The sequence below is a fragment of the Oreochromis niloticus genome, linkage group LG20, assembly GCF_001858045.2.
Source record: "Oreochromis niloticus isolate F11D_XX linkage group LG20, O_niloticus_UMD_NMBU, whole genome shotgun sequence".
Lineage (NCBI taxonomy): Eukaryota > Metazoa > Chordata > Actinopteri > Cichliformes > Cichlidae > Oreochromis > Oreochromis niloticus.
In genome coordinates this window covers 25,035,764-25,051,180 of record NC_031984.2, presented here as the reverse complement: position 1 = coordinate 25,051,180, position 15,417 = coordinate 25,035,764, and the positions used below count along the sequence as shown (strand labels likewise).

The window sequence follows — 15,417 nt, the reverse complement described above, 5'->3', positions numbered from 1 at the left end:
AAGTCTCAGATGTAATTATTCTGAAAATAAGTTTAGGTCTACCACAAGTTTGTTTTGTACTTACATTACTTATATAATCAAAATAAAATATTTATTGTTCTGTCACAAGTGCAGTCTCTAATTTAAACAACACATTTGTTTTTCATTCCAACACAGGAGCTGGAATGTTGTATTATTTTAAGGATGCTTGTTTCCAGTCCAGGCATTACTGCCTGAATGACTATCATGGATCGAGGTGATCCAAATGTAGGTGCAGAAGAAAGTCTTTAACTTCCCTTAAGTACAGTGGCAGTGGATGTGGGTTGGAGATGCAATGAGCTTGAACCTGCAGGCGACCATCTTCACTGACCACACCATCTGTGACGGAGGACTCATCTCTCCTGTTGTCCTGCAAGCAAACAATCATATTTTTTGGAACATGAACTTAATTGCTTTCTTAAAACATTTTTTTCTGCATTTGGTATAGAACAGACTCCAATTTAGACAATTTCAGGCTCCCTCCCCACCGGAGAGGTGACATTCAATGTCCCAAATTGTCAGTCTGCATAGCCCTGACCACCACCCAACACACAATAATGTCATGAAAGCATCATTTTAAAAAAGGGCTATGCAAACATGGCCAATAACTTTCATTCTAATGATGTGCAAAATGATTTTGGGCACAAAACAGATTTTGCTGTTAGAAAACTTGCAGACTTCACTATATACAGTGTAGACCCTCTAAACTAAGTTTGGGGGATGTGATCTTTCAAGAAATGCAGACCAAACTGTTGTTGTTGTTTGTTTACTTACACAGCATGTCTTGTAGAATTAACTGGAGTCACCAGCAACAGCATAGTGCAGTCATATCTCAAGTCTAATAACAGAAGACAGGAAAAGATCAGTAAAGAAACAACTTCCCCAAACCAAAGCACAAACAAAACAATAAGTAAAACAGGCTGATCTAAAGTATGATTAAAGTTCAGCCTGATTAATATAAATGTCACTGACAGTTGCTAATATATTGGAAAACCAAAATACTTACCACTGAGTTGATGTCTTCTGTCCAACAACAGGAGTGCTGGTCCCGATCGGCCTCAAAGACAGTAAGAAGCAAGCAGAGGGAGAAAAAACAGAACATTTTTCAGAAACTGATTTGATCCTTAATGGCTGTGCAATCATTGTAACATAGAGTTTGCTTATGTTGTTAAATAAAGGCTAGATTTGACATTAATAGATGCCACAGATGTTCTAAAGCTGCCACAAAGCATGAAAAAAAAATAGACGTCTCCGAAAACGTCGGAGCATTTTTGCAAATATGTGATGTCTTGATAAATCGAGCAGATATTTGAAATTTACACAGCTACATTCTCGCCTGAAAATATCTTAAAAGTTTATTTTGTGACCCAGAAAAAGTAATAAGTTTTTCAGCGGCGCTCCTCCGCCACTGCCGCGCTTACAAGTACGCACAGGCTCCGACAACCGTGGCCGACAAATGCGATCCTCCTTTTCCCCAGACTACCCTTTCTGGGTCACAAAATAACCTTTTAAGATATTTTCAGGCGACAATGTAGCTATGTAATGCTCAAATATCTACTTAATTTATCAAAATATCACATATTTGCAAAAGTGCTTCCACGTTTTCGGAGAGCTCTGTTATCCACCCCCCACATCCCACACCTACCCCACCCCTAACGGCTGCACCTCCCGAAGAATTTTGTCTGGGCTCTTATCTCACTTATTTATTTCAAACAATCAACAGAAAATTTCACCACATAGTTTTATGTAAGGTTTTTAAGGCTGTGGTGTTAATTTTTAAGTAAGACGAGCCCAGCGGCAGCAGCAACGCTAGGCTAACACTAACTAGCTAGCAAGATTTTAAACCTGGTGCTAAACTAAGAGAAGCCACAAAATCAGTTTGAATAAGAGTAAACATTTACTCACCAAGTCAGTGTATCAGGTAAAGATCCACAGCAATGACAACAATAATATCTTGAGCTGACGCTTCTCCAGGTTTGCTCAACATATTCCATAAAAAATGCACCGTGAACATGCGGACTGATCCGAGAGGGAGGAGGACGGTAGTCACGTGGCATTTTCAAACCACATCTTTCATCCTTCCGCACTGAGAAGCAAAACTTCCAGCTTACTTAGTTTTTCTAAGTTAAGACAACTCAAATAAATGTAGTTTATCAGCATTTTTGCATAAAAAGTACTGGTAACTTATTTAAATTGAGTTCTAATAACAAATTGATAAAAATTGAGTTCAGCCTATTTAATATTTTTAATTAAACACAATATTACATTTTACAGTGTGGGGAGAAGTAGACAAGCGCAAAATGGAAAGATAAAAGCTTAGATGTGTGCTACAGTGTGTGAATATATAAGAAATAAACATTATACTGATGACATGTTGTTTTGAACACACTATAAATCTGTGGGTGAGATACTCATGATAATGGCAATAATTATAGTATCCACAGCAGCCCACATTTAGTATCATCACTTTATGGGCTAGTCTCCTCAAAGCGTGGTGTTTGAAGACAGGAAGAAAAATGTACCATCCATTATCTTAGTATACAGTAAATCTTTTTTTTCCAGCACTCTCTCGAGATCCATCTCAGTGTAACCTGATTCTGAGATGAACAGATGTGTCTATGAATCAATAACATGCTCGCTTGACAAGGCAAGGAGGTCAAGGAAAGAAGCCAGGATAATGGAAATAAGAAGACAGAGAACAAAGATTAAAATGGTTTGAAAAGATACATGTCTGGCAAAAATAAAATGGACAATGAAACATAAGTTTATCTTATTTCTTTATGTAACTATTCTGCATTCTTCTCTATAAATGTATAAATATAAGTCAAAGAAACATGACAGAAAGGTTATTATAGAGATAGGTGATATTTTAGCAGTTTAGGAAACATGGTTAACGTATGTGTGGATATTCATTTGACCATTTGATTGTTAGTCAGTCGTATTAACCAGGACACACATGATGTCAAACCTGTGAGTAGGAGGTGGATCTGGGGACATCATAGACTAAATGGCAGACAGGTATTTACTGTATTTAAAGGTAAACACTACCACTGTGTCAGGCTTGGAAAAAAGGGGCAGTGTATTTCATGCAAGAATTGTGTTTCAGTAGTGTTCCTAGCACTCTGACTCAGAATTTGTAGAGTGCCAATCACCAAACATGTTCCTTCCTAAAGCTTCCTAAAGATCATCCTTTAAGTTAATAATATATGTGTGTGTGTCTTTCAGTCTGACTGTGTGAACTACGTGAAGATTGTACACCACTATAACCGCACCCACTTATACGCCTGTGGAACGGGTGCTTTCCACCCCACCTGTGCCTTTGTCGAGGTGGGACACAGGATGGAGGTGAGGAATGTACAAAACACAACCTACACGACACACACTATGCAACAGTGTAACAAGAAAGTCTAAAAATATTATACAATGTCTTTATTTGTTCTCATCTGCTGAAAATAAGATGTTTCAAACACAGAGACTCCAGTCCTCTGCCAACCAATTTAGTCTCTATTCAGTGTACCTGTTGACAGACCCTTAAAATATGGTCTTAAGTGTATAAAGAAATTGGCATTTACATCTAGTTTACAACAAATCTCAAAAATAAAATTAAACTGCCAATTTACTGAAGGACTATGCAAATGTAATCACACTGTAAAATCCCTTCCCTCCTGTGTCCATCAGGACCACGTGTTCAGGATTGACCCCTCTAAAGTGGAGGACGGGAAAGGAAAGAGTCCGTATGATCCTCGACATAACGCTGCGTCTGTGCTCGTCGGTAACTGAACCCATGCAAACTAATATGAGATGACTGAATAAGAATGTTCATTGACTGTGTCTTGAAATTGTGCTGATTTGACATACTACAAATATATTATCCAAACAGTCATTGACTAATTCTGTCTCCTAGGTGATGAGCTGTATGCAGGCGTGGCCACAGATTTAATGGGAAGGGACTTCACCATCTTCAGAAGCCTGGGGAAACGCCCCTCTGTCCGCACTGAACAGCATGATTCAAGATGGCTTAATGGTGCATTTTTGTCTTTATTTATCAGATTATGTGTTGAGACAACTTACATGAAGAATGACACTGTGTTGATAGGACAGGCCATTTTTGCCTGATTTTTTCTTTGATTTTCTCTACCAGAACCAAAGTTTGTTGGGTCCTTCTGGGTCCCTGAAAGTGAGAACCCAGATGACGATAAGGTCTTCTTCTTCTTCCGGGAGACAGCAGTTGAGGCTCAAGGGTTGGGAAAATCCACCTACTCCAGAATCGGACAGCTGTGCAGGGTAAAGTCCAGCAGCAAGTCCAGCTGGATTGTTGACAAATATAAATAAAATATCCTGTTAAATTTATCTTGGCTATTTTTTCTCCAATCAGAATGATATGGGCGGTCAGCGAAGCCTGGTGAACAAGTGGACAACATTTCTGAAGACCCGTCTGATCTGCTCGGTACCAGGAGCTGATGGCAGCGACACGTACTTCGATGAGCTGCGTAAGTACAGCTGGGCAAACTGTCAGTAGTACAAGTACTGTACTGTGTGAACTATTTTAAGATGAAAATTGTGCTGAGTAAAAGTATGATGTAACATAAATGAAGTAAACAAAGCCTTCACTCAACATCCTCCTCCTGTTAGATTGTTTGCCACTTTCACCAAAAGAATTTGGTCAACGTTTTGTTTTTCCTGTCACCACTTCTAAGATATTTTGCATTATAATCTGGTAGTCTCACTTTTCAGTAGACAGAGAACAGAAAAGCAAAAAAAAAAAAAGTGCTGATTTTCCATTTTGGATTTTTATCCAGAAGGACATTCTGTGGGCAAATGGAGGAAAGGTCCTGGAAAGCATAATAAAAAATAAAAAAAAAGATTTCTGACCTCAATTGTAGATTACCATTCAGTCTAACATTCCTGCAGACTTGGAGCAAGCATGAGTGACAGATTAATTGGTAATAGATTCTGGCCTGATCAGAAGCCAGTGTTTTTGCTGTGGGTTTAGAGAAAGTTAGAGGCTCGTCTCTGGTAACTCTTCATATGACAAAAACCTATAATGTGTTTTCAGGAGATAAAATCCAGAAGTGAGACTAAATTTATAAAGCATATCAAATGACAAAGAAGCCACAATTTTCCTGTAAACCTATATGGATTCTTCAACTAACATCTGGAGCCATTTCCACTGAGAAGTTATACTTTTCATTATATATATGAATGTATGTGTATATTTTTTTAAAGCCTTTTCTAAAGACTGTCCTGTACACTTTGCACACCAAACACACACTCCCAGTTTTGTGGTCTGTTTAAGCTCCAGAACTTTCCATATCTTCCTCTGACATGACAGTGCCACTGTTGCCCTGCATTGCTGCCTGGTCTTTCAACCCCTATCCTTTGGCTCCAGGATGATATTTATGAGTTTGGAGCATAGATGCCAATTTCTAACCACATTTTGCCGTTGTAATAAAATAAATGTCTGGTGAAATATAGTGTGACTCTATGAGGGATCCTTGGACTTAGAGGACAAGTGTAAATCATGTTTGTTCCTCTGGACAAAATGACCCTTTTTTGAACCCATCCTCAGAGCAGTGTCCAGTATTGACCCATACCCATAAGAAGTTATAAAATGCAAGTCAAGCTGATGAGTATCTCAAGAGCAATGTTATGCACATGTTTTGCCTTTTAAAGAAACACTAAGAAGCTATCTGTGAATACAAAATGGACATAGCTGTGATATGTGGTAGTTTGGCACTCCTCATCTTGTTTTGACATAGTATAAGGCCTGTTCATAATAAATTTAGTATTTACCCGCAGTGCAGAAACTAGTTGTGGATTTTATTCCATCAGAGAATAGACTAACACTGAGTCTGTTGTGAAGATCAGGAAAGCTCAGTTTTGATCAGAGACCTGACATTCAAACATGATTTACAGTCGACATTCAGAACTTTTCTGTTGTAATTTTTAAATTCAGCAATAGTGCCTTAAAATATAATCAATAAAGCAATTAAGACCCTTTTTATGGGGTTTTCACTTTTAAAATGAGTCAGCTAGGTTTAATAAAAAGACACGCAGAGACTGGATTTTCAACGTGTTTATGAGGTTAATGTCAGGCCAGTTATTTAGCTAACTATACCTGAGATGACCAGAGATTTCTTTCAAATAAAAAACAAGTTGCTTTTGGTTTGTTTAACTATATCTGGAATTAAGGATTTACTATTACCAAAATGATAAATTACTTATAGGTATTAATAAAATTATTACTGAAATATATATTTAAAAGAATGAGCTATTTGTTGTTATGCAACGTCTCCCCAAACCTGCAGTCATGTGGTTTGCTGAGCAGCTGCACGAGTTTCGGCTCTCAAGATGTTTCTTATAGAGCTTTCTAGTCCGTATCTGTGGGCTATAATATGATCTGTCTTTGTGCTTATCTCATGACATAGTGAAAGGAAAAGTAAGTGGTTTAGGCTAAAGTCTAAATTACCTTTTGGCCACATCTGTCCATCAAATTTAGTCATGAACTCTTGTCTTGACCTTGATTTTTTCCAAATATATCCATGTAAAAAATAAATAACTGTTCATCTGAAGTTTTTGTTCTATTAAAATATGTGCACCATGTTATGTCTTCAGAAGTTAAATGAAGCAGGAATTTCATTGAAGTACATTTTGTGGATCAAGACTTAGAAATATGCTCTTGTTTATTATGGAGATCTCAAGCTTGAGAAGTGAAACAAAAACTTAATGAAACTCAGTTTGTTTAAAAGATTTTTATAAGCTGCACGAACCTGCGGTGGATTTTGTTCCGTGTCATGACCCTCAGTTATCAGTAACATGTCTCGTTAAAGTACTTAGACATGGCCAAAGGGTTTTGTTTATCTTTCACTCAACCTTTGACCGCTAGTCTACTGCCACCTGACCAGTGTGTGCGTGTGCATGTCCGTCCACCCTTAGGCGATGTTTTCCTGCTGCAGACGAGGGACAGAAAGAACCCTCTGGTTTACACCGTCTTCTCTACTTCCAGGTCAGAATCTGTTTATATTACGTGTGTGTGTTTGTGCATGTCTGTGTGTGAGGAGAAACGTTTGTGTGTTTTTGTTGCATCTAACCCAACTCCCTCTGTCCACCAGCAGCAGTGTATTTAAAGGCTCAGCTGTGTGTCTCTACACCATGAATGATATCCGGAGAGCCTTCCTGGGGCCATTTGCTCACAAAGAGGGGCCCAACTACCAGTGGGTCCCCTTCCAGGGAAAAGTGCCCTATCCCCGCCCCGGAATGGTATGTCAGTAATCATAAAAGCACATCAGCGTCATAGCATCTAGAGTTTCCAGCAGTGCAATGTTGGCTGATCAAGTAAATGTGCACATATCTGCATAATTGTGGGAAACTTTTACTTGCTACTTTTCAGATGGAAGTGTACATTTTTGATTACGTTAATGTTTACTTATTACTTTGCACTTAAAATCTGATTTTAAGTACAAAACATATATGCATCCTATAATATTTAACACATTGCCATAGATATAATGACCCAATAAATTAATAATGTTAGACCATCACATACAGCGGAATATTCTTTAGTATGTCTTCAGTGTCAAATTTGTTGCCTCAAACTAAAAATCAAAACAAAACAAAAAAGTTGTAAAAAATGGCCTCATAGTCACATTGAGGCAATATTCACTATTAAATATTGTTTTCTTCCAACCCCCCCTTTCCTTTCAATCAATATGTGCTCATTATGGGCCTTTACATTCAGCTAAGCACACAAGTGTAGCATCAGCAGGATTTGTTATGCAGAGCTTCAGCTGTTACTGCTGCTGGAGAACAATCCCTATTGTATGAATGCAGAATACTAATTGTATTTGGCCTACAGAAAACCCTCCCTCACGCCATCATTACCTCGCTGGATTGTAAAATTAGCAGAACAAATCAGATTTTAAGAACGCGATCATGCTTACAAGTACATTTATGCAAAAAGTGCACATACTGCAGATTCTGATTTAAAATGCATAACCCACCAAAAAAAACCCCAGTGTGACTCAATATAGTGCAAATTAGTATAAAGAAAAACATTAAATTGTTTGAGAATAGACGCTGCATGATGCTAAATTGAGTTTTCAGCATTTAGAAAATCCAGGACTGGAATTTTAATTAAAGAGAGTGGCTGGACTCTGACCTGGTGTAAATCTCTTTTAAGTCCTTGAGACCCATCACACCATAATCACCTCTCTGCGGCCTGCTGAACTGTGCTTTGTGTACTTCAGGTCAGCTAAAGTGCTGAGAAGTTCGGCATTTAATTTCAGTTTACATCCAGAAAGACAAAACAAGTTTACTCATCAAATATCAGTCATTGTGCAATGGCCGAGTCCAAACATAGTAAATAGGAGAGCACTGACTCAGAGTCAGCTGTTTTTTGCTTTACAGCAGCCGCATGCATGCACGTTCACGCATTCAGGTCCTGAGAGAAAATGTGTACTCACAGTAGTTTCACAGTAGTAGTAGTTTTTTAAAATCCTCTTTTTATTTGTATCCCCACTGATGTTCAGAAAAGTGCACTGACCTCAATGTAAACTTTTTTAGTTCCCAAAATACTAATTTGATTTTTCCTGCCCTTCTTTAGTGCCCCAGCAAGACATTCGGCAGCTTTGAGTCAACAAAGGGTTTCCCAGATGATGTGATTCAGTTCGCGCGTCACCACCCTCTAATGTACAACCCGGTCTACCCTATGAACCGAAGGCCCATCTTCATCAGGACCAATGTGGACTACAGCTTTACACAGATCGCTGTGGACAGAGTCAATGCTGCTGACGGACAGTACGACGTCATGTTTATTGGCACAGGTGAATGAGCAGTGTTCATTTCTAACTCTAGGGTTAAACAGGAAAATGATGAAATTAGTTATTAAGCGGTTATGTGTGTGTAATTTCAGATAAAGGGACAGTACTAAAGGTGATCAGTGTCCCCAAGGAGAGCTGGAACAACATGGAGGAACTTTTACTGGAGGAGTTGGAGGTTTTCAAAGTAAGAATACTGTGCTAACAACAATACATGAAAGTACATTTATTTAGTACCTTTAGTCATTATGGCATGTTGTATTCTTACAACCATTAAATCTCAATGAAGTGTTGAAATTAATGGATCATTCAAACTTGCATTCCTTTTATTTACTGTACTGTACTCCCTGGACATGACCTAAAGAGGAAAACAAAGGATAGTTTGAAAGAACATTATATACATATGCATGTGTACATCCATTGTATATTGTATTATTGCAGTATATTTACCTTACGATATAAAGCACCTTGAAGTTTTGATTTGGTGCTATATAAATAAAATCTAGCTACATACCAATAATTTTGGTCAAAACTACAAAGTATGTTATTTAGTTTGGTACATCTCTTCTCCTTCTCAGGACGCCTCGTCTATCATCAACATGCAGATCTCCTCAAAACGGGTATGTTTGTTTAATTCTTTAAAGCCCTGAAATTATGTTTTTAAGAGTATATCAAACAGTGAAGCACTGTATTATCTTTAGTCTATTAATTCCTCTTCACAGTGGAAATGGTTGACGTATCTAGACTTAGAAATTAATCGACCTGTTTATCTGCACAGCAATATATTTATATGCCCCAAAAGAGCAATATAGTATGTGAGGCTGTACTAAATCAGAATGGTGATGATGGATAATGTACAATATAACCAAAGAGAGCCAACATAAATTGCCATAATGGACACATGGATGGTATTTCTGGCACATAAGCTTTTGAGCTGTTTCAGAATAAAGCATGTTTTAAATGCTTCTCTTTACTTGCTTTGTTTTCGCAGCAACAGCTGTATGTCGGCTCTGACACAGGCCTTGCCCAGATTCCACTTCACCGCTGCAGTGTATACGGGAAGGCCTGCGCTGAGTGTTGCCTGGCCAGAGACCCGTACTGTGCCTGGGATGGAACTTCCTGTACTCGCTACCTGCCAAACACAAAGAGGTCTTTGACATTAACATGGCCTATAACAGATTATCTTTACTTAAAAGAAAAAAGTGAATTTGCAAATACTGTCGTGCAATAAAACATTTCTTTTCTTAAACTTAAATGTCAAACTTGTTACAGACGTTTTCGCCGCCAGGATGTAAGAAATGGAGACCCGAACACTCTTTGCTCAGGAGGTACAATTATTTCACCATTTCCATATCTACAACAATGGTTTTTGTGCCTTATAGGCATGTTAGGAAAACTGGTGTTAATCCTATTTGTTGAGACTTAACTATGCAAGCTGTAGTAGCTGCATTCGGCTTCATAGACACATTTATATTGAAGTATTAAAAACAGAGCCTTGGTCTGATCCTTCTTGGACTCATTGAGAAGCTTGCCATCTGACATTTTACAGTCCTTATGCCAAATAATGTAAAATATCCCCCGCTTTCACCCCTGGTGACCTCTGTCCGCTCAGACCACAATACCAGCATTTTGTTGCTATCTGTCTTGCTGCCACAAAACTGAATCAGGCTAATCGCTCAAACTGAAGGAGCTCCTGAGTAATGCGATTACATCATGTGGCATGCAAGCTGTGTTGTGTAAAACTAATGAAGGTCAGAGTAATTGTCTGTGATGAGATCGGCACTACCCCAAAGTACCATAAAATGCTGATCAGGAGTCTGTTTGGCAGTTTGTAGACCATTGTTTCACCAGTAATCTGTGTAATCCTCTCCCCACCTCTGGCCTTGATGTAGGCTGACTTTTAAGTCCTTGAGTACTTTTGTGCAATTTTATGGCTGTGGTTAAGATTCAGGTCATATCACTAATTTTAGAAAACGATATGTCTGCCTGTCTGTTCCTCCACCCCTTTAAGTACATGCAGGTATTCATATAGGATGTTGTGACTATGAAGGTGTTTTGTTTATATCCCTATATTTCATGTTGACCCTCTTGTGATTCATAATTTTCTTGCAATTTGAATGCATCAATGCATTCGCTCAGAAGACTGAATAACATCAGCTTTTTTAATTTAGAGATCAGGGAAGATGCCTCAGACAGTCTCATTCTCCCAGGTTTCTTTTCTTCCCTGTTTTGTATCATATAACTCTTTATACTCTTTTTTTCTAGTAACATTTTTGGATTTACCATCCTATCCTTCCAGTTTCCTCGGTCTTGTTCTAACCTGGACCTGTTTTGTTATTAGCGAGCACATGTGCTGCTCTACATTGACTCATTTTGTGTTTGTCTCTGCTGCCCCCTGCAGATCATCATAAGCATCGTATTGCAGAGAAGAAGCTGTATGCTGTAGAGGGAAGTAGCACTTTCTTAGAGTGCGTCCCCAAATCCCTTCAGGCCAGAGTCACCTGGACCTTCCAGAAACATCCACAGAATCGACGGGAAGAGGTGAGAGGAATGGTTGACACTGGCCAGAGATGATGACCGAGAACTCATTAAAGTATACTGTGGCATTTATAGGTCATGAAAATGTTTTGTGTGTTTGCATCATCAGATCAGATCAGAAATCAAATTCTTTCATTTATAATTACTTTAGCAAACAGCAGCTTTGCAGCTGTAGAGCTATAGAGCTTGGACTTGGCAAAATAGTGCTGAAAAGTCTTGTTTCTCTCCATGATTTAAGTCACATTTTTCTTGCTTCCAGGTACGTCTTGATGATCGCATACTCCAGACAGACAGAGGTCTTCTGATTCGCCGTGTCCTGAAAAGAGATATTGGCATCTACCAGTGCCATGCAATGGAGCATGGCTTCACCCAAACTTTACTAGGCATCACCTTAGAACTTGTACCTTCCCCACCTTCATTTGTCTCCAATCTACCCTCCGATGCCCCTGTTCGATTAGATCCCCGCAGCGGAGGCGGACCCCCAATGACCAATCAAAAGCTTTGGTACCGGGACTTCATGCAGCTGGTGGACCATCCGAACCTAAACACGGTTGACCAGATTTGCGAGCAGGTTTGGGCACGCAGGAACACCGGTGATGACCAGGTGGGTAAGGACATCACACCTCTGCGTCCTGCTGTCCGCCCACCTAATAAGAAATGGAAGCATCTTCAGGAGATAAGGAAGGGGAGAAACCGTCGGACCCACGATGGGAAACCAAACCCGCGTGCGCCACGCAGTGCAGGGGAGTAACGATGTGGAGAAAGAAACGGAGGGAGAAAAGAATGACTGAAACAAGAAGAAAGCAGGAGAACGACAGAGACTGAGAAACCAAGAACTCCTGGAGGTGTTCACGCATACAGATACACCCACAAACGCACACACTTACACACACGGACACACACAGCACCTCCTCTATTGTGTATATTTATCTATGGATGCCCCCACTATATGGTAGTCCAATCCCTGAGTCCTCATCCCACTGGCCAGTCCCTGCATGTGCCACCTTACTGCTCTAACTGATTCTGCACGATCCCTTTATAGTTCCACTAGATTAGTGAGTTTACTAGCAGATACATTGGAGTAAACACACCTTTATGTGTGAGCAATAAACTCACTTACCTGTCATGGGTTCATAGCAAAGGATTTCCACATCTCAAAAAATCCAATTACACAATGTGTGTAGCTAGTGCGTTACAGTGTGCACACTGTTTTAAAGGACTGAACCACAGAAACAAATGTAAGCCCAAAAGTTTTGGATTAACTCCTAACGGCTTTTCTGCCCTGAAGATTTCATGCCAGCGTAGCAAAAGTGTGGGCTCTTGTTTTATGCACAATGGGACGCGAACGGAACTGGAACATACAAAAAAGTAACTGGAAACACATTACTATTTAAGTTCATTTGCACAGGCGAATAAAAAAAAATTAACATTTGAAACTTGTTCATAGAAATGAACAACTTCCTGTGGTGTACACAGAAAGTGCACTCATATTAATGTCACTTTTCCATGTTTTGTGCATATTACATAAAGCAGTCACAAAAGAAAGCGCTGGCATCCTGTGGATTCATCACAGCGAAAAACTGGTTATGTTATATTTTGCTGTTTTTAAAAAAATCTTTTGCAGTTTCCTCGGGCAATTTGAGGCATGTCACAGCAAACTAAATGAAACAATGCAAAGCAGATGGTCATAGTTAGAGAGCAGGCATATTTGGCCTGATGTGATTACATATATTGTTTTACATACTGGCTTGAACCACTGTAGAAAGAGTAGAGGAAAATCTACTTGAATTCCATGAAATGACAAAAAGATGTTTACATTACAAAGACACAGGTGGAGTACAAAGAAATCAGTTTGAAAGCAAATAATGACCTAAATAAGTATGTCTAAAACTAACCTGGTATCTGTTATGTGTAAAAATACTAGAAAGACAGTAGGAAGAGCTCTGACATAATCCCAAACCTCACTCCGAAGATTAAAAATTTGCTGATTTCAACGTTTTGTGCATAAACATTGAGATGAAATGATGGTGGTTTGGTTTGGGCGAGGAGCATTAATATGGCAAGCAGGACGAAGAGGAAGAGGAAAGATGTTAGTGGACTCCAAGTATGACAACCTGTGTTTCTGGGCTACGTTGCGGTATATATATTAGCATGATATTTATGAGTGAGTCTATGATTTTTTTTTTTTTGGTATTCGAAGCGGTACTTCTTTTGTTTTACACTGTTCTTGCATATATTGTTTGTTTTTAAATAGTTATGCAAAGATTTAAATTAAGCGAGTCACAGATTTTTCATCCAGCACGGTAATAAAAACCACAAAGCATTTTCACTGCAACAGAAAAGAAAAACAACTCTGACTTCATACACTGTTCTAATCACTTCTCGGTTTGGTGTTACGGTCATTAGTATCACTGATTTCTGCTGCTTAATGATGTCATCCCTACATAATGGACAATTAGTACTATAAGGTCTTCCTTCTCATGTCTTAGTCTAATCTCTCGCTGTATACTGTCTGTATAGAAGTCTTTGTTTGTTGGTTGTCTGTGCTAACATTGTGTGTGTAGCCCTGCCCCTAGTGTCCATTGTGTGTACAGGCTTAGGTGAAGCCTACCTGTGGTACCATACTTTAATATATCATAGTCTATCCACATGAAAGAAAGTGAAACTGGCTGGCCTTGTAAAATAAAACATGCTTTTTATTTGCGTTCAGTCTGTTTTTCATGATGAATATGTGGTCTGTTTATGTTTCATGGCATAAACTAGACCTGTGAGTGGACTTTTGATGTTTGGATTCATTGTTGCTGTTATTTATATACCTTCTTTATAGAGATGTAATTAACTCGTTAAACTGAACTGAACCGACTGACGCCTGTAAAAGGGACACTCTGCATTTTGACACCACGTCCAGGTAGAGAGGGGTTACTGCATTAAAATAAGTAAACTGATTTTCATTGCAGGAGCATGCTGTTAGTCGCTGCATGTGCCAACGCCTGCTTTTTAATCACAGAACTACTTAAGTTGTGCTAATATTACCTCTATAGGGGTTTTCCTTCTTACAAAACTGCATTTTTTTTTAACACTAGTAGTGATGTCAAACTGCCTGAGTATTCCTTTTAACCCAGCTGTTGTTTTGTGCTTGAAATTGCATGACCAATGTTAGTGGCTAATGCATTTGACAATGGTGTGGTGGCAAGAAAGAGACGGAGAGAAAGAAAGCACAATGTTGAATATTATTATTATTATTCGTATGTATTTATGTGCAAAGATAAGCTGATATGTTGTGGTGGATTTTTATTTTTCCTATACATGTAGATTTACATCTGTGTTGTTCGTGTTTTGCTTAAAATTACTCATCCCCAAGAATTTTGTACATTACAGCCAATGGAGAAGCTCTTCCTGAAAGACAGTGTCCACTTAGAGTCTTTGATGTTCACACAGTCCTCCAATCAAATAGTCCTGTTGGATTCCATGTCATGTGACGCACCCCTGTTCAACAGCTCACAAGGAGAAGCTTGTATGTGTGTGTTTCTGTGTGTATGTGTGTGTGTTTGTGTGTGTGTGTGTGAGGGTGGGTGAATTGTGTGCTTCTGTTTTATGCTTGTGTGTGTCCATGTGTGAGTCTCGGGGGGGAAAGCAAAGCTCTGTATATAATGGCAAAAGAACAGCTGTGTGTAGAGTGGTCTGTAGATGAAAGTTCAGAGGTCGAAGGCCAAAGTTAATGTGGTGCACTGTAATACTCCCAGGTCTTTGTGAAATGTCTTGTCAAGTTTTTTTTCATTAACACAATAAAAATATGCAGTTACTTCCAGATTTGCTTGTAATCACTCCTGTTCAACTATCAGAATAAACTGATTTCATCAGGTTACATAAATATGAAAAAACAGGAAGTTAGCTGCACATAAAATAGTAGCTAAATGCACTTCGAATTACAAAAACATTAAATTACAGGTTCTCAGTACCTCAGAATGATGGTCCAATAAAAATGATGACAATTTTAAAGAACAGAAAAAAGGAAACAACTAAATTTCAAACACTGATTTTTAGT

The 15,417-nt window shown here is 38.8% G+C and overlaps 1 protein-coding gene across 3 annotated transcripts in view; it reads left to right on the top strand.

Moving 5' to 3' along the window:
• sema3b (sema domain, immunoglobulin domain (Ig), short basic domain, secreted, (semaphorin) 3B) overlaps window positions 1-15,174 on the top strand; it is a 72,462-nt gene extending 57,288 nt beyond the window's left edge. For all 3 annotated transcript variants that reach the window (XM_003444842.5, XM_005478345.4, XM_005478343.4), the window contains 14 exons: window positions 3,244-3,363; window positions 3,697-3,790; window positions 3,923-4,042; window positions 4,160-4,302; window positions 4,394-4,508; window positions 6,955-7,024; window positions 7,134-7,278; window positions 8,621-8,840; window positions 8,930-9,021; window positions 9,413-9,454; window positions 9,826-9,983; window positions 10,107-10,162; window positions 11,236-11,375; window positions 11,632-15,174. In XM_003444842.5, coding sequence (XP_003444890.1) covers window positions 3,244-3,363; window positions 3,697-3,790; window positions 3,923-4,042; window positions 4,160-4,302; window positions 4,394-4,508; window positions 6,955-7,024; window positions 7,134-7,278; window positions 8,621-8,840; window positions 8,930-9,021; window positions 9,413-9,454; window positions 9,826-9,983; window positions 10,107-10,162; window positions 11,236-11,375; window positions 11,632-12,123 — 2,007 coding nt within the window. In that variant the 3' untranslated portion in view covers window positions 12,124-15,174. The remainder of the gene's footprint in view (window positions 1-3,243; window positions 3,364-3,696; window positions 3,791-3,922; window positions 4,043-4,159; window positions 4,303-4,393; window positions 4,509-6,954; window positions 7,025-7,133; window positions 7,279-8,620; window positions 8,841-8,929; window positions 9,022-9,412; window positions 9,455-9,825; window positions 9,984-10,106; window positions 10,163-11,235; window positions 11,376-11,631) is intronic.
• Window positions 15,175-15,417: the final 243 nt, after the last annotated feature.